The sequence below is a fragment of the Talpa europaea genome (assembly GCF_964194135.1).
Source record: "Talpa europaea genome assembly, chromosome: 12".
Lineage (NCBI taxonomy): Eukaryota > Metazoa > Chordata > Mammalia > Eulipotyphla > Talpidae > Talpa > Talpa europaea.
The window spans coordinates 17854395-17880269 of NC_140079.1; the positions used below are offsets into that span (position 1 = coordinate 17854395).

Below are 25875 nucleotides of genomic sequence, written 5' to 3' on the forward strand. Positions count from 1 at the left end.
TTGATTTACCCTGAGCACTTCTGTAATGGTTCCAGCAGCAAGAACAGGCAGGCATCTAGGTGTATGGGTGCTCCTGGTTGCTGTCCTCCACAAGACCCCTCCCATTCCAGGATTCTGGGGTGGAGGCGGGTGGGGGGCAGATTTTCAGAGGAACCCAGCAGTGGAGGCAGAGGGGGATACAGTTTGGAATGTCAGGTGCCCCTGGACAGCGAGACCAGCTGGTGAGACAGTGGTTCTCTGATCCTCTGACCCTGTTCCTTCTGGCCGGTGCTGCTTTAGTTCTCCCCCGACATGGCCAACAAAGGTCCTTCCTATGGCATGAGCCGCGAAGTGCAATCCAAAATTGAGAAGAAGTATGACGAGGAGCTGGAGGAGCGGCTGGTGGAGTGGATCATAGTGCAGTGTGGCCCAGATGTGGGTCGTCCAGACCGTGGGCGCCTGGGCTTCCAGGTCTGGCTGAAGAATGGCGTGGTGAGTGGTACCCTGGGGAGGGCCAGGGGCTGTGCCAATCTGCTTGAGTCGCTGCAGAGCTGCGGCGGGTACTGTGGGCAAGTGCCAAGCTGTGTTCTGTGTCCGGCAGATTCTGAGCAAGTTGGTGAACAGCCTGTATCCTGACGGTTCCAAGCCGGTGAAGGTGCCTGAGAACCCACCCTCCATGGTCTTCAAGCAGATGGAGCAGGTGGCTCAGTTCCTGAAGGCAGCTGAGGACTATGGGGTCACCAAGACTGACATGTTCCAGACAGTTGACCTCTTTGAAGGTATAGAGGAAAGGGGTGGAGGAAGCAGGTGGAGGACAGGAGGCTGAGGTATAGCAGGAATGGGCTCTGCCGAGGGAATGTCATACCCACTCTCAAGGGCATACTGTAGCATCCACTGAAGCCTCTGTGAAATCTGGAACAAGCTTTGCCCCCCTGGGTTGGCCATTTTTCTGGGAGGTGAGGGCAGGTCCTGCCTTGGCCTCCTGTTAGAGTCCTGAGGTTCGCTCCCCTTTTCTCTCTTTCTTCTCATAGGCAAAGATATGGCTGCAGTGCAGAGGACCCTGATGGCTCTGGGCAGCCTGGCAGTGACCAAGAATGATGGGCACTACCGTGGAGATCCCAACTGGTTTATGAAGTACGTGGCCACCAGGGAGCCCCTGAACCTTAAGCTTGGGTGTCTGCCTGAGGGAGGTGGCCTGGTCTAACCAGCGAGGGCCCATAGTTTGGGGAAGCAGAGAGCCCAGAAAGTAGGAAGAGAAGGTCCAGGATGGGTGGGGAAGATGGGTTTCTAATACTTCTTGATGCTTCCCTTTCTACCTGCCTGTGCTCAACCAGCCTCCCTCGCCTGCGGGGCAAGCTAGGTGAAGGAAGTAAGAGACGTGAGACAAGAAGGGAATGGGGTGGGACCGGAAAGTAATAGAAGAAATCACTGGAAAACATGGTCTTTATCCTGGTTCTCCTCTTCTAGGAAAGCCCAGGAGCATAAGAGGGAATTCACAGAGAGCCAACTGCAGGAGGGGAAGCACGTTATTGGCCTACAGATGGGCAGCAATAGAGGGGCCTCCCAGGCCGGCATGACAGGCTACGGACGACCTCGGCAGATCATCAGTTAGAGGGGGCCCTGCCCCAGCCACAGCACTCCCCAGCTCCCTGGCCTCAACCATTGCCGCCTCCCTGCCCGCTCACCCACACTGCACAGTTCCTTCAGCCCAGCCAAGCCTCCAGGCCCCGTCACTGAGCAAAGGTGACTGCTCTTGGACAGCTTCCCCCACCCCTCAGCCCAACTTCTTATCCCAGAGTGCCATTCCCCCCCACTCCACCCAGCTACCCCCCACCTCTGCTGTCTCCCCACTGTGGGCTGAGCAGGGGGCACGGGGGCTGGGGGCAGCCTGGTGTGGGGCAAGTCCATTGTCTTTGGCAGCAAATGTCCATTGAAGGAGACCCAGCCCCACCTCCCCCTCTTTTTTTGCTGGAATATTTTGGGGGTTGAAATTCAGAAAGGAAAAAAATATAGACATCAGTTTTTTTCTCAGGCCTGGCTGGCAGCGTTTGATTTACCCTGAGCACTTCTGTAATGGTTCCAGCAGCAAGAACAGGCAGGCATCTAGGTGTATGGGTGCTCCTGGTTGCTGTCCTCCACAAGACCCCTCCCATTCCAGGATTCTGGGGCAGAGGCGGGTGGGGGCAGATTTTCAGAGGAACCCAGCAGTGGAAGAAGAGGGCTGGCAGGAAAGAGAAACCCCTTGGCACTCTCATTCACTTTGGGGAAGCAGAGAAAAGGAAACCGGATTGTGTGGAAGGTTTTATTTTGGAAAAGCTGTGCAGAAAAAATTCAACAAAATGTTGCTGTGAAAACCAAATCTTAAGCATTAAAAAACAACCAAATCAACCAAGTAGCTCAGCAGGGGGAGGAGGCCCCGAGTGGGAGAAGGCATCACAGCCCTTCAGGCAGACAGCTGGCTCCAGTGGGCGAGGCCATTTCCCTGAGCACTTTGCTGAGGAAGACAGGGTGGTCTCAGGGCTGGGGTGGCAGCAGCTGACACCTGCCGCAGGCCCCCCTAACGAAGTAGCACAGGTCCCGGGGAGCCAGCCCATCGCCTTTGCCAGGAGCATCGTACCGATCCGTCAGGATGAAGGGTGGGGGTGATGGTGAAGGAGTCACGGCTGTGTTCAAGGCTGGCTTCTGATCAGGGACGACAGAGGCAGCTGCTTTCAGGGCAAATGTGCTAGGCCGTGGGCTGAGTGCCAGACCAGTATGTCCCAGGTCCAAGGCACAGGCAGGAAGGTGAGAGGAAGTCTGCTGATTCTGGGTCATTAAGAGCAGCACATGCGGGGCTCTTCTCTGCCTCCGCCTGTAAGCCCTCTTGGCAAGTGACCCAGCAATGCCCTGCTGAGATGCTCCTCTAGCTATGTTAGGGGCCTTCTCTCCAAGCCTGGGTGAAGGCCCTATGACCCACACCACTGGCCTGCCCAGGAGAAACGGAGATGGCACTTCCACATCCAGAGGATGGCCAAACTCCTGTCTGAGGTCTTCCCACCAAGAACTGCTGGTGGGGGGAAGATCCTGTGGCTGCCGGCATACTGTCTTCTGACAATGGCCTCCTTCCTCTGCCACTCATGTCTGAAGAGGGTCCACACCCTCCCTGAGTGAAGTCAGAGGGTGCTTGTTAGCCTCTGGATTCCAGATGTAAGCCTTAGGACTGACTTCTCCCCAGAGCTTCTGGGAGTTCAGAGCAGCTTCCCAAGCTTCCCCGGTTTGGGGAAGGAATGGCCTGTCCATTACCAGTTTCTCAGGCCCTAGGTCAGCAAATCTGCTCCTCCTTCCCCTGCAACAGGTCTGGGGCCAGCTGCTGGTGAGGGCAGTTCAGGGCACTTCTACTCTGGGACAGGCTCCAGTCCTCACGACCCAGCAGATCTGGGGCAAGGAGACTGGTGGTGGGGCAGGGGCCCTCACTCTCTGTCTCCACTCCATCTGGATCCTTGCTGTCACAGAGTGGCACCGATTCCAGTTCTGTGCCCTCTTCCCTGGCTTTCCGGCTTCGTTGGGACCAGTGGCAGGATCCACTCCTACAAACTGAGAGGGAGGCCACACTCCTCTGGCTCAGGTACACTTCCAGCATGTAGTAAACCGTCCAGAAGATGGTAAAACAGCCTACTAGCACCAGGGTCTGGGAAAAGTCAAACAGTTCTGTTAGGGACGTTTCCAAAGCCTGCCATCTGTTCAGCCCAGGACAACGTGCTCAGGCTCCCCTTCTAGGACTGCTTCTCCCACCCCAGGCCACTCCCTACCCCAGTCTGGCCCCGGGAATGCCTTCTAAGTGTTCGCAAGAAATACCCACCTGTTCCCAACCCTGCTTCCCCAAGTCACCTGGACAATCTCACCAAGGACCATACCCCCCCACTCCTGCCTTCCTGTGGCTTGAGTCTTGGCCCTAGTACCTTAAGGGTGTTAGGGGTGATGGTGTAACCATCTTCTTCTGGGATCTTCAGCCCAGGAGGGCAAGGCAGGGCGAAGCCATCATGCAGGTACTTTCCGCTCATGGCACTTTCCAACAGCCTGTGGAGAAGTCCAGGAAGCTCTGCTGAACTTGGCTTTTTTCCCACCTGCCCGCCCCCTTGCAACTGAAGGGAGGGAAGCACCACAGCAAAAAGGAGAGGGCGCACTGTGGGCTTGAGTCTGGAGTTGGGAGGCCTCCTAAAGTGGCCTCCCAAAGTGGCCTCTCATGCCGCCACCCCCAGGCCCCGACTGTGAGTTGTCTTCCTTCTTTACACATGCGGCCATCTTACCTTTGTCTGTCTCGGATGTCCACGGGACTCCACACAGAGCCATAGAGCTTCAGCTGCCATTGCTGGAGGATGCCAGCCTGGCTCGTCTCATCCCCTAGGGCAGCAAGTGGGGCCATCCATGAGCCATGCCAACAGCAGAGGCACTGCTGCCTGCCACCCAAGGGACTCAACCACAAGGTCTGCACCCCACAGACCACAGGGTTCTGCAGATGTGCCTCATGGGGTGCCCCGAGGGATGGAGAGGGGAGGCTGAAGGGCGGCACTCCAAAGTACAGAAGTTTGCCCTTTATCTCTCTCATATTTGGGAGAAAAAAGATGTCTTTCTACTAAATTACAGAAAGGTTTTGGAACCTGCGCAGGGTGTCACCCTAGCAAGGTTTTGGAAGCCACCAGACCAGTGAATACCTAACTTGACAGGAAGTTGGGAGGGTTGGGTTCTATTTCCAGTCTCCTCACTGAATACTGTGTGACCTGATGCAAATTACATCAAACCTCTGGGTGGGTCTCAGTTTTTCCAAAGAAATGGTGAAAATTAGTCCTGCCCTTACCTGCCTACCAGGGCTGGCCGAAGGATGATTATATGTGAAAGGACTTGAAATGTGGTTTCAACAAGGAATTTTGTGTTGCTATCCTGAGGAAAAATGGATCAGTCACTTCTCCACGGAACACAAGAGGCAGGATATATGACACTGTTAGACATTGACGCCATGTTTGGCTTGGGGTATGGGTCCTGGCACCGACCTTCTTGGCCAGTAGCAGCCCTGTGTGTTCCACATGCCGCGTGGGACAATTTCCGTGGGGACCCTGTGATCCAGAGGGGCCAGGTGACAACAGGCAGGGCCCTGACGAAAGGGCAGGCGCACTTACCTACATCCCTGATCACGAGTCTATAAGTGCCTTTCGCCCTCTCCCCCCAGCATCGCACGGTGGAGAAGGTCCAGTCATGGAAACCACTGGGATCCCTAGGGACAAGAAAGATAAAGCAGGAAGCAAGGATTTGAAGCCTTTACCCAGAAGTTTCTTTTCTTACTGTAATAGTCATGAAAAAGGAGCAGTTGTCTGAGCCTCAGCTACTTGGGAGGGTGCCCCCAAGGGCTGCTGCTGCTGTGGTGTGGTGACAAAAGCCAATGTGGAGAAAGCACAGGCTTGGGAGTCCTATAGATGCAGGTTCATTCTTAATTTCTCAGGCACTGACTAGCTCAGTGATGCTTCTTCATACGTAAATGGAGGTTACAAAGTCTACTCTGCCTGGCTTTTAGGAGTGTTAACGAAGGTGGGGCAAAGTGCAGTGCTGAGTAGGCACTTGAACAAAGCACATACTAAAGGGCTTCCAACTGCCCAGGGCAGCCAGCGCCGCAGCAGCTTAGGACAACAGTATCGACTCTTTCCCTGCAAACGGCCCTGGCTGCAAGGGAGCTCAGAAGGTACAGGCAGGTATACGTACGAGTCCATGCTGCGGGGGGCGCCGATAAGGGACATCATGCCACTGGGGCAGAAGAGCTTCAATTCCAAGCTGCCGCGCCGTGGATGGGTGATGGAAACCGTCACTGCCACATGCTCCAGGGTCTTCAGCCCCGACATCTCCAGGTCCGTCCTGCTGACTGTGGGAAGTCAGGCTGGGCAGCTGGGAAACCAGCCGCATAAACACTGTGCCCTCACTTCATCCCACATACACAAAGACACACAGTTGCCGGGACGACAGCAACTTTTCTGGGCCCCAGGGGACACTAGTAAGTCGAATATAACTGCTGCTTTCAAGGAGTTTCCAATCCAGGATAGATCTGGAACTGCAGGAAGCTATGCCTGCTAGTTGAGAAGATAACATGTATCTGAGACACATATATGAACCAAAATAACAATTTGAATCACTCATTAATCCCCCAAAGAAGTGACTGAGCACCTCCGACATTTCAGGCCCTGCCTAGAGGCTGTGATGCAAAGGTAAGTTGGACAGGGCCTTTGCCTTCTACCTGCAGGTAGAAAACGAGAGAATGAGGTATAATAAGTGCTACTAGGCAGAGATGAGTCAGGTGGGTTTAGGCACAGTTGTGATAGGCTCCGAAGAAGAAAATGATACGGAGTGATAGAGTGGGGTGATGGGGAATTCTAGAAGGGGAAACGCCATGTCCAAAGGCAGGGATGGAAATGAACAAGTTTCACACTGAAGGTAAATGGAAATTTTAAAACAATGACTAAAGCCAATAAATTTCAAGAAAACTACTGAACAAACCTGTCAATATCAAAAGAATATAAGGGGCAGGATAACATTTATGTAATATTCATGAATAAAAGACCAGTAGAGATCGAGAACAAAGATTAGTAATTGCCAGTGTTAGGGAGAGGCAGAGGAGATGGGAATGACCAGAAAGGGGGGCATGGAGCCTTTTGGGGTACACCTCTGGACCTTCGCTTTGGTGGTTACGCAGGGCCACACAGGTGGTGAGATCGCAATAGTGCTTGCATAAGCGCGCATGTGTATGCACGCACGCACACACACAAGTCTAGTGTGGCGAATCCGAATAATCTCTCTGGATTGTACCATTGTCATTTTTGTGACTTGATATGGTACTGTAATTGTTTAACACATTAACATCAGGAAACAGGTGTGCAGGACTTCCCTGAACATTTCTTTGCCACCTCTTGTGAATTGACAGTTATTTCAAAATAAAGTTTAAAACCCAAGCTACTAAAGTAGGAGACTCAGTTGGGGAATATTAAGAAATGAGGTTGCAATGAGAAATACTTCTTTCCAAAGCACCCTTTCTTCCGAGAATTCATTCTAACAGGCAAGCGACTTCATTCTACAGATGAAGCTCAGAGAGGCGCTGAAAGTAGAGGGCAGGGGGCCTGGATGGGAAGGCCTGAAAACAATTAATTAATTTGTTTGTTTGTTTATTTATACATACAAGAGCTGGGGTGTAGGCCAGAGATGTGGGGGTGGTGGTGAGAGGATTCACCCAGAGACAGTGGGGAGCAGAACATGCAGACTGACTGAAATACACTGCTGAGGGGAGCAGTGGGCGAGACAGGAGAGGTCTGCTGCACCATGTGGGTTGCTCCCTGGCCAGCTGGGGATTGAACTCATGCTGCAGAGGCTGCGGATTGCTTCATAGATTGCGTATTAACCCCTTGCACCACCAGGGAGGCCCTGAATGTGCACATTTTAATTCCATGGGTCAACTCTTCAAAGACAATGCCCTAGTTTTTCTGAAAACAACCTATGTCTTTTTACTTGCCCCACTCCCTTCTTGGCCCCTTCATTTTCTTCAGCCAGTTAAGCTCCTCTCTGTCCCTGACAGCTTGGCTCTTTGTCGCTCTCCTGTTTACACTCGCAAGCCCCCTTTGTTTTCCTTGCCTTTCACAGTAACTATCTGGCAGGAGTCTAAAAACAGTGGGTCAGCCCAAGTATCCATCTTCCTGCCTAGCTCTTCTTTCCTACTACCAATGAAAAGCAAAAACAAATAAAGCCAGTGTCAACTCTTCACTTCCTTTGGCCTACCAGTGTTAAGAGCACGTGGGGTCCTGGAGCCATCCAGTCTGAGTTCAAACCCCAGCTCTGCCATTTACTAACTGTGAGAACTCGACTAATTTCCGTAACTATACAATAGGGATTACAGCAACAGCACCTAAACTTCATAGGGTTGCCAGGAGGACTTAGTTAATGTATTATGACATCTTATAATACTATGTATATCATAATATAATAAAGTATCATAAACTATTATACATTGTAATAAAATGTTTCAAAGTGTTTTGCAAACATTAAGACTACATAAGTACTAGATATTATTTTTTTCTTTACTGTTAACTTCTCTCCTTAGCTTCCCATTCACAACATTTTTTTTTCCTGATCAAAACAGTATAGAGCAAAATAAATGACAGTATAGAGCACATGGTTTGCAAAGCAAATTGGTTCTCAGTGCTTATCATGTAAAAGAACAATTCTTTATTCTATTTCCACCACCTGTGTAACCCACTCCTAGATGCACTTTGCTTTTAGTTGTTTTCTCTGGCATCTACCTCCATGTTTCTAAATAATAAGCAATATTTTGTTTACTTTACAATGACCTCATAAGTTCTGTGGAATTTGGTCAAGTAATGTACAGTGACTGTATTTCATTCCCTGAACAAACTGTTGTTTCCCACCCTTTAAATTCACGTCTCCATCACCAAAGTCTTCCCAAATTGCACAAAAAGAACCACATCACCTCTCTAAATGCTATTTTTTTTTAAAAAAGATACATTTTATTTATGCATTCAAGAACTGGGGTATAGGACAGAGGTGGAGGGGTGGGGGGGGTGAGAGGATTCGCTAGAGACAGAGTGGGGAACAGAACAGGCAGATCAACTGAAACACACTGCTGAGGGAGAAGCAGGGAGACAGGAGAGGTCTGCTGTGCCATGTGGATCAGCTCCCTGGCCAGGGATCAAACTTATGCTGCTGAAGTGGCTGCTGATAGCTTCATAGTGCTGAGATTTACCCCCTTGCACCATCAGTGAGGCCCAAATGCTATTTTTTCTAATGATCAAACAAGTCAGGGCTTTCTCAATGACATCTGGCCCCTGGAGAGTCTGTTTCTGGAACTTTCTGTCCCATTCCATTGGAACCTTCCTTTACCCATTACTGGCCTTTTCCTTCCCCTCTCCCCACAACCTAATTCTACCTTTCTATATGAATATTAATTAGGCTGGGTTTGATCAATTAAAAGTAATTTTCTTCAGAAGGTATTTGGAGGATTTTTTTCAAATGGCAGGTGGTCCATAGTATCTTCAGAATCCTGAAGGAAGCTCTAACATGGGTGGGGCTTTACAACTGGTGGGCTTCCCTAAAGTTTAATTGCACCCAGACCTGACTGTTTCCTTGCGCAGCCCTACACATCAGTATCTCTCAGTCTTTTGATGAGGAGTTGTTCTACTTCTCCAGAGGAGTCTTCCTACCTCCTGGCTGCCAGTGCCTGGGTATCTGAGCAGCTGGCTTGCTAGGGAATGGTCTCCCCACCACACTACATGCCCTGTCTCTGGAGAATAAAATTCCAACTCCCACCAGCATAAGGAAGGGACCACCACCTCACTGCTAAGAATGGGCAAATGTACCGGGAGGGGGGTGGCATCTATCTTTTAATTGGTGCCTATTTTCAGTCTCATACCTCCTCTCTATTTTCTGAGGCCTCCAACTCTTGAGCCATGTGGGATTCTGTACTTTGAATGGGCTTATTTCTTAGCATTTCCCTTGCAGGTATTTGGTAAGCAATTCTCCTAGCCCTGCTCACTCTTGCAAAAATGTGATGAAATCTCTCATTTGCTGTGGTCCCTTCTCTCCTTCTCTTTGTTCTGGTGCTTAGACCATTTTTATTCTTACTTTGATGATGTTTAGAGAGAAAGCAGAGATAAAAGCCTGTGTTCAATTTGTCATCTTTAACCAGAAATCTTTTCTGTCCCTATTAATTATTCAAGCAACTGCAGTCTAGCTTTGGCCCCTGTGAGTACACTGAAGCAATTCTTCTCAAGGACACCAGCGGCCTCTTTGATAAACCTTGGGATGCCCTTCAGTCCTTGTCTACCTGCCCTCTCTCATCGAAACTGTCCTAGATTCCTGATACCAACCTCCTGAATTTTCTCCTACCTCTCTGGCCCTCTCTTCTCATTTTTCTCTAGAGATTCCGTTCCTCTATCCACTCCCTCAAAATCAGGCTCTATTCTGCATCCACTTTTATCCTGTTTCCTCACCAGCCCTGGTGCTCTCATTCTTATCCAGACCCATTCCTTCCATTTATATACTGATGACTCCCAAACCATTATAAATTATTTATTCAGCTGCTTTCTAGTTAAAACTTTTAGCTATTTCACAGAAGCCTGTGACATAATATGGCCAAAATGCTCCTCCTCAGTTCTTCATAGTCTGGAGCCCTTCACCAAATTTGTTCTTCCTCCTGGTTCATAATTTCATTTGATTGAGTCACCATCTAATCACCTGCCCAAGGCAAAAATCTGGAAATCTTTATGTCTGCCTGTCTATCTATCTATCTATCTATCTATCTATCTATCTATCTATCTATCTATCTATCTATCTATCTATCTCATGAGTATATATTCATAGCACTTTATATAATAAGTGTACCTGTAGTACAGAATCTACATGTACATATTTTTATTACAGAAAATTTCAGACACGTATAAAAACAGCAAGAACAGGGGCCTACCTGGTGGCGCAAGGGGTTAAGGCACAACCTATGAAGCTATCTGCAGCCACTGCAGCATGAATTCAATTCCCAGCCAGGGAGCTACCCACATGGTGCAACAGACCTCTCCTGACTCGCCTGCTGTTCCCCTCAGCAGTGTATTTCAGTCAGTCTGCCTGTTCTGTTCCCCACTCTGTCTCTGGTGAATCCTTTCACCCCCCCTCACCTCTGGCCTGTATCCCAGTTCTTATATGCATAAATAAATAAATCTTAAAAAAAAAACAACAGCAAGAAAATATTCTTAACACCTAAATTCAATAATTACCACTAAATGGCCAATCTTGTTCCTTTTATGCTCCCCATTTCTTCCCCTTCCCAGATTCCTTGGACAGAATCCCCAAGCGTATCAGTTATCAGTAGGTTTCAGTATGTCTCTCTAAAGGATGAAACCTTCGGAATCTCTTGTGTTCTCTTTTCCCCTCACTGCCAGCATCAGTGGGTAAGAATTTCTCTGAAATGCTCCCCAGAGGTCAAGCTAAAGTACAGGCTCCTGACGGGGCACACAGAGTTCTATCTGGCCTGCGGCCTGCTCTGTAGGTCTTCCTTGTGCTCCCGCCACCCTGCGTGAACTACGGCTCCCTGAGAGCTTGTTGACTTTGCACATGTCACCCCATGGCCTCACTGTCCCCTTCCTCGGCTCCTCTCCTGCCTCCTGAAGAAATCAAGAGACATTTCAGGGAACAAGTGGGAAACTAACTAGAGGGGAAAGGAGAAGGGAGGAAGTAAGGAGAAGCAAAGGACAGAGAGGGATTGAAAATTCCAGTTTCAAGTTTGGGGCCTAGGGGATGGTAATGACATTGATAGAAATGGGAGAACCTTGGAAAGCAAGATGGTTTTTGAGAAGCGATAATGAAATCTGAAATTTTATACAGGTCAAATGTAATATGTTGGTGGAATATCCAACAGTGCTCAGTGCTGGAGATGTTTGGGAATCTTTGGTGAACACCACAGACTCTCGTGTGTTTCAGACTCTCCTCTCCAACCCCACTCTCCCTCCTATCCTCTGGTAGAGACTTCAGACCCAGAGACAGATCTCAAGGAAACTTCCCTGCCATAACCCCCTTCCTGCCAAAGGGGAGAAATGAAAACCTGTCATGACAAAAACCAATAACCAAACCAAACACCTGTCTTTCTCTGGAGCCCAGTGTGACAGCCATCAGTCACATGCGGCAAATTTATACTCAATTATAATAACTTAGCTCCTCAGTCACACCAGCCCCATTTTAAATGTTCAATAGCCTCGTACCACAGTGAATGGAGCAGCACAGACAGTAAACATTTTTCATCATTATAGGAAGTTCTATTAGCCCCCACTGCTCTGGAATCTTAGGTTATTTCACCCCCTCTTCTATTTCAGAGATGTGCAACTCCCTCAACCTTACAAAAAAGTTCACTTGCCAGTTCTCGGACACCCAGGCCTGGGTGGAAAAAGACTAGTTTGTCTCCGGGGAAGAGGTTTCTTGACTGTCTGGACCTTCCTTATTCAACTCTATTATAACTGGCCACTTCCTTCAACCTCCCAGCATGCCCACCAGCTTGTGCCTTCTGTTCTGCCTGCTTGAGGGTAAATGGACAGAAATTAGCAGCAATTCTGCTTGCTGCCGCCAAACTGATGATAAGCCCCATTTGCAAAACGTCTGATATCTCTGCCTCCCTTCTCATCATGCGTCTGTCTCCACTATCCCACCTCCCAATCTCTGCTGCCCATGACACCTGTCCTTCTTTCTCTTGTTTTCCTAGTGACAAACTGCGCAGTTAGTTGTCACATGCTCTATCCCTGGGGAAGCCTGTCAGACATGGGGGGTAAGGGGAACACTCCCTGGTTAGTGGGAAGCAGAGGATGACAATGCTGGAAAGTCTCCTAACTCTCTTCTAAGTTAATCCTCTCATCTGAGGGATGTGACTGAGTCAGGCCTGGCTTGGGGGGTAAGCACTAAAAGGCACACTGTCTCCAAGACGTGTGAGCACAGAGCCCGGGGTTCCGATGGAACTGCATTCCTGGGAAGGTTCCTGCACTTCTCGGCCTCGGCTGATGTTTCGTGCCCTTTCCGAGATAGCATTCCTTTTACGGAAAATCCATGAACTGGGCCTGTGGATGTTCTTCCACGTAGAGGGAAGCTGGGCCAGAGCTGGCCAGGGGGAGAGAGAGAGGACAGAACTCCTCTGGGGAACCTCCACCCCAGGGATGCTGCCACTGCCCCTCCCTCTGAGCTCCCCTCTGGCCATTCCTCTCATCACTGCTCTGGTTTGATCACTTCCTAGGAGGATGGGAAAAGTGACAAGGATTTCCAGCTTGGGTCAAAGCATGACATGCTTCACACACACACAAAAAGTCAGTAACTTTGTCAGAATCTCACAAGGGAAAAAAAAAAGTCTCCAAGGAGCTGGAGGTGGGCGAACTCTCCAGGGGAGCTGTGTGAACTGCAGACGGGCTCCTCTGGCGCCAGTACCCCGAGCCAGCTGCCATCACTCTGGGATGGGGTTCAACCTCCGCACACAACAGGAAACCATGTCTCCGACTTACAGACCTCCAGATAAGGCCAGTCCCCTGGGCATGATGGAGGCGGGGGCAGAGGACATGTGACCGCTGTCTGGGGAAACCTCTACCTTCCTGTCTGGCTCCCATCCCCAAAAGGCCACCAGTGACTCTGTATCAGACAAGCCCATCTCCTTTACTTCACCCAAAGGCCACTGGGCTGAAGGGACTGTCTGGCAAGTTCTTAGCATGGAAATGAAAGGAACTTCTTTCAACTCTTGCCTCGTCGCCCCAAGTCCCAGTTCTACTACTCCCGCCAGCCTTTCTAATCGGTTGCTCAGCAGCCTTTTCCACTACTAGTAACTCAGGAGAAAGGTCTTGTTTAAGCAGCCAGGGGGCCAGCCAACTCAGAAGCAGCAACATGTCCTAAAATGGTCAAAGAAAACTCCACAGGTTTGGCTGGCGCTCAGCTCCTAAGGAAGGGGTAGAACCCGGCAGGAGGATGAGTCTAACTTCCCTATCACCCCGCCCCAAACCTCAGGCCCAAGATTAACCCCCTTTTTGCTGACTACTTACCATTCCACAGGACCTCCAGGGAACGGGGGGACAGCGGAATAGCCTTGTTCTCTTTTAACACAGGGCTGACATAGGAAGCCAAGTAAGGGACAGATGTCCAGACCTAGTAAAGGACGAGGCGGGGGTGGGGTGTGTGTGAGTGAATAAACATAACTGATGTCACACACACTCCCTCACTACTATGATCTTTAGGGCCCAGAGCTCGTTTTTATTTTTCTCTCTCCTCCTCATCACCTTCTTTCACTCCAGGGGCTCCAGCTGACAACCTGGAATGCTCCCTGGGCACCAGATTGAGGAACCACAGGAAATGGCTACATCCGGGTGGCATGATGGGAACCAGGACCTGAACCCTCCCCCCCCCCCCCCCCCAGCCCTTCCCAGAGAGTCCCAAGTTATACCCGGGCCCTGTGTACTCTCTACAAATAGCCTGGCAACTTCAATTATAGCGTTGAGCCTGTGTCTTCATTCAGCCCGGATAAGGGTAAAATTAATGAAACGGTTAAATAACTGTAATGAACGAGTGACCACTTATTAAGCACTGGCGAGGTGCCAGGCAATGTTTTAGGGATTTAGTTCCCTCCCTTGGTTTCTCCCTACAGGACTCGCTGCCCTGCCAGTGTCGGTCACCTTGGCGGCATTCACGAGTCTCCAAGCGTTGAGCAGGCCGAATCCATGCTGGTGGCTGTGGCTGAAGCCCGCCTCGTTGGTGACCCAGTCTGCGCGGCGATCCTCATACTGAAAGGACAGAGGTCCTGGCTAGCTTCTTGCCTTTCCACTGTCATCCCAACACCCTTGCTGTTTTTCCTGCTCACCCAGCCCAATCCAGCCCAGACTCCCACGAAGGGCAGTAGGAATGGGCTTCCCAAGGGAAGCTGGGACAAAAGGGCAAAGCCCCATGATGTCACCACTAGAACAGCTTGCTTCTAGAGCGGGAACAGAGGGGATCATGGGCTCCAGAGTGAAGGGCCCAGCCAGAGTCCTCCTCACCTGGGTGGCCGTGAAGACAATGATGTTCTGGACGTCACGCCATGTGAGGCAGGGCCGCACCTGCAGCATGAGGGCTATCATGCCAGCCGCCAGGGGGGCAGCTGCTGAGGTCCCCGTGTGGCCCTCAGTGCAGCCTGTGCCCTTCTGAAGGTCCCAGTCAGTGGTCACCTGGGAGGTGGAATGGAGGGCAGGGTTGGAAACTGTGGAGGGGGGGGAGGGGAGCAGCCTCAGACCCAGGTTCTCAGGTGGGCCTTCCTGTGAGAGTTGAATCTTTGACCAGAGGGAGGTCCACAGACAGGTCAGGACAGAGGGGATCCTGAATCCTTCTAGGCTTCACAAGACAGTCCCTGGAGTGCTGACAACAGAATAATAACCATTAAAGAGTTACTTATGAGGGTCTGGCAATGGGGGAAGGAGATGGTGAGAGGCCTGACTGCAGAGGACAGGATCCCGACTCTGATCCTCCGATAACCATTCCCCAGTCCTCCACCCCAGGCCCCGCTCCAACCTTCCAGCCCCCGCACCCAGAGGCAGTGGTCAGGAGCTCCGGGCCCCTGGCTGGAACTGGGACAACAGTGACGGCACCATTCAAGGAAGTCCAACTTGGCAGCTCGGCGCCAGGGGCTGGAGAGACATCAGTGAGAACAAAGGGAGTGTGTTCCCAGGAAAGGGGAACCAGCTGCTTGTCCAACCCGTGGCTTGCCACTGGCTCAGTGTCTACACTGCCTGCCTGGCCTGGCCTTTGGCATCAGCAGGACAAACTGCCTCCTTGTTCTGGGCCATCACCTCAGTGTGGTTTCCAAAAGTCCCCCTTTTCTATCTGTGGTTCTGAGGCGGGAGGTGAGAGTCACCTAGAAGGGGGGATAGAGTCTGTCTGGCATCCTCTGGAGCCACATTAGCTGAGGGCCCTGCCTAAATCTTCTCTCTGATGTGACTTTTTGGATCCTTAGCACATGGTGCCAATGTTAAGATCACAGAATTGTTTTTTCCTCGCTTCTGTCTAGGTCGGACACCAAGGTGCTAATTTCTGCCAAGAACTGCCTTTCTTCATTGTTCTCACAGCCTCCCTCCCAGCTCTCCCAGCTGTTATAGCAGCTGATATAACTGTCACTCGGACACTCTGCACTCCCAGAAGAAAGGGGGTTGTAGCCTCAATGAGAGGGCAGCCTGGCCTGTGCCAGGGAGCAGATTGCTTTCTTCCTGTTAAGGAAACAGCCTCACAGGGACAGTCTAGTACTCAGCTGGGAGGCCTGTGAACTTGCCTGGGGAGGCAGGAGCCCCGGGCAGCCACTGCTAAGACAGGGAGCTGCCCCAGGTCGCCAAGGGGTGGGCAGTATCACCAGCATGCCCTGCCCACAGGAAGTCTGATCCACTGAGCTGCCTGTCCAAGGGGCTTCCAAGGCAAGGGCATCCCAAAAATGGGACCTTGGCTAAGCAAACTCTTTCTGGGCCACTTACACTTCAGATGGAAGGTGGGGTGGCGTTAAGGAGTGGAGTGAGGAGAAAAGCCAGCACCACAGGGCAACAAGGACGATTATGCTGGGGAGCCTTCCCAGGGCTGGGCTGGGTGAGGGGAGCGGGTTCCTGCTGAGTTCTGCCTGGGCCTGGAGAGCATAGTACGTTCCTACTCTTCCTCCTCAACAACCTGACCTGGGGTGGGGTACCTTCTGTGCCATACCCCAGCCTGCTGAGCAAAGCCTCTCTTGCCTTTTTCCTTTAGTCCACTCCCTCTTTTTCTTTTCCCTGGGGTGCAGGGTTAGGTTGGGGTTAGCTGGCACAGAGCCTTGGAACATTGCGTTGACAAGAAGTCAGTTATTGGCAAAACAAAATTTCAGTTTTGGAAAATGAATCTGACCCCACAGGAAGACAAGAAGCCTAATTGCCAATGACTCTAGAGCCCTCTTGGACCCATCAGGGCCACTGGAGAAATGTGAACTCTGACATCACCTGGCTCACCACCCCCCCAATCTGGAGCCTCTTGTCCCCACATTACTGGTCACGAGCAGCAGGTGGTTCTCTGAGGGATGATGATGATGGTGCACAGTCCTGGCTTGAACCTGCCGGGATGGAGCTAAGCCAGTGGGTGCAGGCACTCGACCCTAAATTCTTTGATAGACCCCCAGAGCTAGAAAAGCTCACTCCCTCGCTCCAATCTGGTCAGTTATGGCTCCAATTCCAGCTCCAAGGAAAGAGGTGTCTCTCAGGCAGACATTTTCCTGACTCCTTTCCTTACCCACCATAAAAGCACACACCTGCTTCACTTCTGAGGAGCAGTATGACCAGAACTCAAGGGGTTTACACAAGGGCTGAAGAGCCATGGAGGGATGACTTTTTTAAAGCCAAAACGTAGCCAAAGCTCAAGCTCTACCAAAGGAAGACAGTTTCAAAGAAGTCATTTAATCGATGGGATGCTTAGTAGTTCCTATAACAATGAGAATATGGGCAAGCTAAAAATTTTAAGGCAAAAACTATGGACACAAATTTAATTGGTGTCCCCAGTTCTGGTCTTCCAGCAGGGGCAGACCTTACGCGGTCCAGCTTAGTTAGGGAAGAGGAGGCTGAAGGGCAGGACAGGAGACAGGGTACAAACAGAAACCCAGTTGTGATGCCTGAGAGAAGTCCTGTGGGGAAGGCCGGGAGGGGCTTGGGCAGCACTTACAATGCTCCGGAGCATCTTGTCCCCCCCACTGAAGGTGACCGCCAGCATGGAGGCGCACTCCTCTGCATAGAAAGGCATCCGCCCCTCCTCATCCACAGCACCTGGGGACGGAGCAGGGGAAAGGGGAGCCGAGATGAGGGGATGGCCTGAGCATCGTCTCCCCTGCTACACCGACTCATGTGCTCTTCACACAGTCATCGTTCTCCACATGTAAGAGTTAGTAAGTCACGCTCTGCGACCATGGGGGCCAGATGGAGGAGGCCGGTCCTGATCTCATCTCCGGGAGGAAGGTGGGTTGCTAATATGTGCAACTGGCTGGCAAATGTTGTGGACTAGAGCACAGGTCCCAGCCCTAGGGGAGGCGGGGATCAGGAAGGCTTCGAGCAGGAGACAAGCGGCCCATGGGAAGAGAGGCTGGGCAGAGGCCTAAGCAGTGGTGGTGGAGGTAGAGGTGGGGTGGGCAATGTCCAGAGGTTGGGGTGAATTCCCATGGCATGCTGGGATCTGAGGAAGCCCTGTAATCTCTGGAGAGCAGAGCTCATCCCTCCTGAAGAAACACATGTGCTCACATGTGCAGAGAGACACATGGAAGATAGGGCACCTCAGACACCCAGTCCCCTCACCACTAAGGCACACACACAGAACCAGCAGGCACTACCTATGGTGACGGTGTAGATGGAGTTGGCGTAGCCGTCATAGTTGCAGTTGTCGTTGTGCTGGCCTCCGTTGCCACTGGCGACCACGAAGATGCTTCCAAAGCCCTGGCGGCCGGCGATTACCCCATGTTGCAAGGCAGCCTGAGGAGAAAAACACCTGGGGATCAGCTGAAACTCCTAGAAAGACCTCTACCTTCTACATCAATTGTCCTCTCTTCCCCTCCAGAAGGAAAAGGGTAAAAAACTCAAAGGGCACTGGGCATGGACAGAAGAGATTTAAACATGCACACAAGAAGGAAAGAAGCTGTTAGCTGAGAGACTGCTTGAAAGCTGTGCTCTGCTTATCACACTGGCGGGGGCTAAGAATGGGAAGCTGAACATGAAAATCAAAGGAAAACAATCTCAAAGTATTGTTCCATTTCATCCCCTACAAGTCACCACCTCCAGGTGAGCTGGCGGGGTGAGCTGGCATAGGGCTGGCACTGCCAATAGGGATGGGGAGTCAGAGGGATCAATTTGTAGTAGTTCTTATAGAACGAAATTAAGTCTTCAGTTACCTTTCCAAGCTGATGGGGGCCATCCACTGTCTTTCCATCATCATCTGGTCCCCAGCTGTTGAGAAAGACCCAGATGGAAGAGCTGGAGCCAGGATGTGGCTGCCTGTTATCCCCGTGCTGCTCTCCTCCCCGCCCAGCCTCCTGGTCTCAGCTGGCCACCTCTCTGCCTTGGCTCTTACTCTACCCCAGAGGGTCCCATGATTGAAGGATAGAGGGTCCCAAGGTCCAGACCTCACCCTGAAGTGGAAAACAGAACTGTGGGCTAAGGTGCCTCTTCCTCGGAAATATTTCCGGGCTAGGACTACTTTAACTCGCCCCTCAGATCCTTTCTCAGGTCCCAGGGAGCAGGAGACCAGACACAGTGGTAGAGAGGGGTGGGGGCCATCTCTCTCCTAATCTAGGGATCTGATACTAGGCTGATGGCAGAGGACCCACGAGCTCCCATAAGTACTTGATCTGTGTGGGGTCTTGGGTCTTAAGCTGAGTTCTCTATTCTTTCTCTAAGAAAAAGCAAACACCATGCATAACAATATTATGGATTTGGGGGAGTATAGATAAGGGGAAGAACAGGTACCATCAATGCCATGAGGGCAGTTTCTCCTTATACCCACCCCCACCTCTGCCATCACATGATAGCCTGAAGCCATAGGTGCATTTACATGTGTAGGATGCAGGGGTTGGCACTGAGTGTTCAACTTAGCTACGGTTAGAGAGGAAAGCCTCCTTTCTCCCAGAGGCCTTATGAGTTTATTAAACAAATAAGCAGAGGGCAGGATGGAGACTCCTCACAAGGCAAACTGATTACTGGGTGACCTGAGCTTAAGGCTGAGCACCCAGTGACTGGGGGTCAGGAGAAATGAGGGCAATGCCCCGGGGGCTCACCCCAGTGAGGAGTGCCCTGCCTGGATGTGCCCGAATGAGCCCATTTTTCTGTTCCTTCAGCGGAAGATTCAGCCCAGATTCTCCCACCTCTGTCCCTCCCCCTTACCCAGGGTCTACTCACCTGCAGCTGTAGATGTCATTGATCTGATAGTGCTTATTGAAGGCCACAGCCTCCATGCTGTCGGTGAGGGGTCCATCCAGCACCCGGATACCTAGACAGTAAAGTCATACCAGCTCCTAAATAATGCTGGTCCCCCAGATGGGGAACTGGGTGGTGGGGAGCCTCATGAGGACTCATTTTTCTCTCTAAGTTTTCTTGCACCCTTTGAATTTATATACCACGTGGACGTACCTATCTAGAAATGTTTTTGTTTTTTTTTTAACATGATGCTAAATATCTGACTCTCAGGCTCACAGGGTCTGGTGGGAAGAGGCATAGGCTAGAATGTAGGAAGCCAAGGTCCTTCTTATCTGCAGCTCTAGAACACCTGCACGGTGCTTGACCCACAGAAGGTGTCAACAAAAGGTACTCATTATCACTACTAGTACCGTAGATGCCCAATTTTGTCCTCCAAAACAGAGAGGGTCCCATAGGGACAAAGGGGGCTTGCAGAAGGGACTTAGGTCCTGAAAGTTTCTGGCTCCCTCTGTAGCCTCATAGAGAGGGCGACTGCCCTCTGCTGGAGCGTAAGAGGAATTACAGCCAATCTATTCAGCATAAAGGCTCTAAGGACTTACAGAGAATCATGGGGAGAATCTCCCCATTCATGCCCTTTACCTTCAAGGCCGATAAGCAAAGGAACAATAAAACAAACCTAGGGCAGGGGCAGGGCTGCTTAGGAGTCTTGAAAGGATGGAGAACAGATGGCAACTGTCAGACCATCAAAAGGCCTGGGAGCTGGAGTGCTAGGAGCCGGGGGAGGCACCTCCACTGACATAATGGGGACTGGTGGAAGGGCAGATGGGAAGGCACTCGATGCTTGATGAAAACACAAGCATAACAGAAATGTAAAAGGCGTCGTCATTACAACAAGTTGGGTCACTGATGGCACAAAACCATGATCAGAGCAAAGGAAGAAGAGACTGAGCAGGTGGGGCTGAGGCCTCCATGCCACACTGAGAGCATCTCTACTTTTATCTGTTTTATATGGTGGGCATTGTTGATAAAAACCTGTTTGCAAACCACTACATTGGGAACCGTCGATGATGTAACTTGCACTATAGATACTGACCGGAAGCTACTCTGGGCGCTGAGCTGCCTGAGAGGTCAGGGGTGGGGGGAGAGGGCCAGATGGAGGGGCACCTGCGATGCGGCTCCCGAACGCCACTCCCACAGCACAGAAGCTGTTGTTGGGCACAGCAGCGATCTCTCCTGCACAGCGTGTCCCGTGGTGATTGCCATTCTCCACGTCCGGGTGGGGCATAGGGTCCGGGTCATTCGAGTTGAGGTCATAACTGCCCTCAGGGCACTGAAACATTGGGGAAGGCACCACATGGTCACTCATGGTTCAAAGGGTTCAGGTCTTAGGGTCCAGGGAGAGCGGGAACTGGACATGTAGGTCTCTGGCCAGGGTGGCAGATCTACCTCTCCCTGTATGGGCTACTAGATATGACCGGCGGGGGTGGGGGTGGGGGCGGCGCTATGGGCAAAGCTCAGAAGTGCCTCAGCTCCCAGCAACTTCTTTCTTGTCCATTTTAGACATGGAAATTGCTCCACGGCTTGAAAAACTGGGGATAGAGAGATTTAGGGCTACTTAAAGGCCAGGCTTTGAAAAGAGGAAAGTACTAAAACCTGTGGGGGGAGGGGAGTTGCCTATAGGAATCATTTCATACTCCTGAGGGCAGAGAGCAAAGGCTGGAACCAGAAAGTAGGCCTGGAACCAGGAAGATCCTCTCCCTTAGCAGATGGGGGCCACTCCCTGTACTTGAACTGCCAGCCTGGAATGCTGACTAGGGGAAATGGATGACAGGCTGGGTACCTTCCAGGTGCCCGGGGATTGACCCAATGACCTCCAGACCGGGGATTGACCCAATAGACCCCAAAGGGATCAAGCTTAAGGCCATACCAAAAAAGGAGGTAAGATATGGGGGTAGGAGGGTCAGTCCAGGGCCACTCACATAGTTGGGGGCGATGTCCTGGATGGTGTGCTCCACACCGTCATCCACCACCACCACAGTCACACCTCGTCCGGTAACATTGCGCTCCCATACACCTGTCACGTTGATGTCCCTGCCAGGACTCCGTCTGTTATTCTGCAGGAGAGACAGGGTGAGGAACTGTTGTCAAGCCTGGGGAATCCAGAGATACAAGGCACAACCTCCAGAGAGACAAGGTTAGAGCTGGCAGCCCCTCTCCCTCTTGGCCATTGTTGAAGAGCCAGACTGCGGTTGTAGACCAAGAAGTGCAGGTGAGGACAGAGTCAGGGGGCACAAGTGAGTCTTGTCCCTGCCTATGTCTCTAGGAAGGTTTGGTATCATTCATGTTGATAACGGATCATGGTGACTAGGGCAAAGGGATGGATAAGATAATTGCTGTGCCATGTATAATGTGTGTGTGTGTATGTGTGTATATATATATATATATATGTATCTATATATGCATGCTGTATTAATGGTCCTTTTTTTAAAAGATTTATTTATTTTTGCATACAAGGTGGTGTGGCTGGGGTGGTGGGAGGATTCACCAGAGACGGAGTGGGGAGCAGAATAGGGGGATCCACTGAAATACACCATTGAGGGAAATAGATGGGGAGACAGGAGAGGTCTGCTGTGACATGTGGGTTAGCTCCCTGGCCAGGGCTTGAATTTGTGCTGCAGTGGCTATTCGTAGCTTCACAGTGCTGAGACTTAACCCCCTGCAGAGCCAGGGAGGACCTGCACTAATGTTTTGTAATAACATTTATAAATAGAGAAAACAATTCCAAAATGGAGAGCAAACAGCAAAAAGGTTCCAAAATGGAGAACTTCATCCTGGAGCTCCCACCTTAACTTCCATGGCAATTTCAACCTCTTCTAAAAGTGTCATTCTAAACCCATCAATCTAGAATTTTTTAATCAGCACCAGTGAGGTCATGTGCATAAAGTACCCCCCTTCCCTGAAATTATCTTTTCTCTTGTTAATACCTTGTCTCACTCTCTGTCCCTAAATACTCTCCATTTTATGGAAGTCCTTGCAATAGGTAGATGAGGATGCTGCCCATTTAATCTAGTCAATCAGCTATTTAAATTTGTGAATTTTGCTTTTTAATATAGTTAACATAACAAAGAGTTTATCATACACTGGGCACTGTTCTAAGTACTTCAGACATATTAACTCATTTTTCCTAACCATAACTCTACAAGGTAGGTACTATTAGAGTCTCATCTTACAGATAGGAAAACTGAGGCACAGAGTGGTCAAGCAGGTTGCCCAAGGGCACGTGGTAGTATAAGCAGCAGAGCTGGACTGGAGTCCAGGCATCCACGTCCTAAACACTGCAGCCCCCTGGCTCTCTAGAAGTGAACACTGGGAAGCTGGAACCCATAGAAATATCTCCTTGTGCACAGATATGGGTCACTGAAGATGAAACAGTGAAAAGCCCACTAAGAACAGGATATCCCAAACGTCTCCCTCTGAAGCTCAGATTGCAGCCTGGACTCACCAGGTGCCACTGTTGCGGGTACTTAGGGTCGTTAAAGTGGAGGCTGCGCTTGGTCCGCTTCAGCAGCCTCTGCTCCGAGTGCCAGCGCACAGATTCGTGCCGGGTAAACACAGCCTCTGCCTGCTTCCGGATGGCCTCCACCTGCTGGTCCTTCCTATGCCCAGCAGGCTGGATGAAGAGGTAGTGTCCCTGGAGCTCCCCGATGCGTCCGGAGTTCACCAGCCCTACTGCCTGGGCCAAGGCATCTGCTTGCTGCTCCAGAGTCTCTTCCTGCCCCTCGCTTTCTGGGCTGTCCAGATGTACAGCCCAGCTTAGCCCCCCTGGCCCTTGGTCCCCAGGCCCACCAGTCCCTGCCAAGCCCATGACCCAGGGAACCAGTAAGAACTCCAGCCAGAGGCAGATGGGCAGGCCCAGGGGGGCATCCGAGTGTGGCACTTTTTGCCTCCCCCTCGGCATCAGAGCAGCAGGCTGCAGACAAAAGGAAAAAAGACATCAGAGATAAAAGAGCTGCAAACTGTGGGAATCAGAGGCTACTGAGCCATGGGTGTATTGCACCTGGAAAACCCAAACCATTCCTTTTAAATTATTAAACATTTGAGCCTCTCTTTTAATTCACTTTTATCACTGATGACAAGGATAAGCCCCTAGACAGTGTGGACCAGCACTAACCCCAGTGGACAGCTCCACAGCATGCTGGGCCATTCCCCCTCTCAGCAGAATGTCCAGTGGCTAAGGTACCAGGCTGCTCTTTCCGGCCATTTCTACTGAAAAGCTTTAAAGTTTCATCACTCCCGCAAACTACTGGCAGAATTACGACTGTTCTATAGGAGAAACCATCCATCCCTTAGTTGAGAGGGTACACAAATCTTTCCCAAGTTGACTTCTCAGTTCAGGGGTCCTTAGGGCTCACTCCCCCCTGTGGGGACCCCATTCCCACCTGGACTCGCCGTGAGGTTGAGCTCCTGGTCTGGCTAACCACCTCACACTCATTTTGTGCCAGTGGAGAAAAGGCATCACTTGCACTGTCAGCAGGGTTGACTCTGAGCACTGACGGCAGACCTGTGGGCTCCGAGGAGAGAAGAAATGGTGTCCTCCTAAGCCCAGCGGAACAAGCCAAGGCTAACCATGAACCCCAGGGCTTGGGACCAAAGACAGTAGCCAACGATCAAGTATCATTTCCAAGGACCTCAAATAGATCACAGACTGGCACAGAAATGTCAAATCAGGACAAAACCCAGAAACCCTACTTGTCCTGACACTGATACCACGCTCCTTTCTTTTCCTCTGAGACACCTGGAAGGGGGCTTCAACTGTGACCCAAGACTTCTCTTGAGAAAAGAGAAGTCCAGTGGGAGCTAACTTCTGGGTTTGTGTATAGCTGCAGGCTGCCAGGGGGAAGCAAGAGCAGACAGAAGACAGGGGAAACAGGGAAAGTCCCAGAACGCAAGAGAAAGGGAACAGGTCTCAAGGACACGAGGGCCAGTGGAAGGGAAGAAATGACTGACTTCAGCAGCAGAGGGTGCCTTAGCATTGGCTCAGCTGGGTGGCTTGCACATGAGGAATCAGATTCCAAATTTGGGACTGCCACCCATGATTTGACAGAAGTGCCATGTTAGAAATAGCAGGCAGCCATGGGCACAGGGACAGGTGAACGGGAGGCAGAACATGTATATACTGCATGTTCATCGGTGGCTGGGCTCCTCCAGGGGTACCTGCTTCTAGAGTAATCCCCCCACACATATCCAATTGGATTTGACTCAAAACATTACAGAAAAATGGGTATTTGACCCACGTCTCTTTGGAAAGGAAGAAGGGAACTTTACTCCGTCTGACATTTCCTTCTAAAATGCATTCCACACCTCCTCCTTTCTTTTTCTCTTAGGTCCTCAGGCATATTCCCAGGCATATTCTCTCTCAAATTCCTCCTACCCTCCAGCATCCTCAATGGTCCCACTCTGACCCTCGATCTTTGCCAGTCTGCACACCTTTCTAACTAAAACAAAATCTTGTAAGATTGCCAGATAGTGAAGCACCTAAGCAGGCTTCTTCCCTCTCAGTAGAACCCAGGGATTTCCAGAAGAGGAGTGAAACCAGATCACCGCTTCCTCCTTCCCTCCCTGGCAAGAACAGCACCAGACTCCCACCCCAACCTCCCAGGATTGGGGACAGGAACTTCAAATGCCCTCTGAGAGCAGATTTCCATCTCATCCCAACTGGCAGGCATTTTTAGGTGCCAAGGAAGGAGGAATCAGATGGGCAGTCCAGGCTCTTGAGCTTCTGCTCCCAAAGAGCCTGTCCCCCTCGCAGCCTCTGCACCCTGTTCCTACAACCCAGGCTGCCTACAGGGGTCGGTGTCCTCGATTTCCCCCTCTCGGGTCAAACAGCCGCATGCATCGCGCCCCTCTCCCTGCAGGGACCCACACCGCCCCGGACTCTCAGAACCGGTGCTCGGGGTCCCTGGGCTCCCCGGGCCGGGGCTGAAGGCGCCCTCTGTGCAGCTTCCTCATCCTCAGACACCGGCTCCCCCCCGTTTCAGGCCACCCCGACTTCCAAAGCCCCGTCCCTGCCGACTTCCCAACTCACCGGCCGGGCCGCAGCTGCTGCCGCCGCCCCCCTGCGGAAACTCGCGGCTTCCCGGGAGCCCCAGGAGCCGGTGACAGGCGCGTCACTTCCGCCCGGCGGCGCAGCCAATCAGCGCGCGCCCTCGGCCGGGCGGCCCGGCCCGCAGCCGCGGCGCCAGGGGGCCGCCTCCCGGGGCTCCCGGGCCGGAGAGGGGCGTGCGGCGGCGGCGGGCTCCCCCCGCGGGCCGCGCGGCCCCGCGTGCTCGGCATCTTCCAGAGGGGTCCTCCCCGCCGGGACCGTCTCCTCCTGCATGGCGTCCTCTGAAAGGGGCCTCTCGGTTACGATCTCTAAAACCCCCTCGCTCCTCCTTGCCCG

The 25875-nt window shown here is 51.6% G+C and overlaps 2 protein-coding genes across 2 annotated transcripts; one reads left to right on the forward strand and one right to left on the reverse strand.

The window, feature by feature from the left end:
* Positions 1 to 291: 291 nt before the first annotated feature.
* Positions 292 to 2010, forward strand: TAGLN (transgelin; the record flags this gene model as incomplete). The annotated part of the gene is made up of 4 exons (XM_084250306.1): positions 292 to 471; positions 581 to 758; positions 1011 to 1113; positions 1447 to 2010. 4 exons carry the CDS (start codon positions 292 to 294, stop codon positions 1589 to 1591), a joined length of 606 nt encoding a protein of 201 aa, XP_084106432.1. The 3' UTR covers positions 1592 to 2010.
* A 1270-nt stretch (positions 2011 to 3280) lies between these two features.
* PCSK7 (proprotein convertase subtilisin/kexin type 7) lies at positions 3281 to 23394 on the reverse strand (the record flags this gene model as incomplete). The annotated part of the gene is made up of 15 exons (XM_084251088.1): positions 3281 to 3646; positions 3918 to 4035; positions 4266 to 4359; positions 5133 to 5227; positions 5710 to 5866; positions 13557 to 13659; positions 14184 to 14291; positions 14544 to 14711; positions 17203 to 17303; positions 17861 to 17999; positions 18416 to 18470; positions 19419 to 19509; positions 20601 to 20766; positions 21416 to 21550; positions 22939 to 23394. The coding sequence occupies 15 exons, from the start codon at positions 23392 to 23394 to the stop codon at positions 3281 to 3283; spliced, it is 2352 nt and encodes a 783-aa protein (XP_084107214.1).
* Positions 23395 to 25875: the final 2481 nt, after the last annotated feature.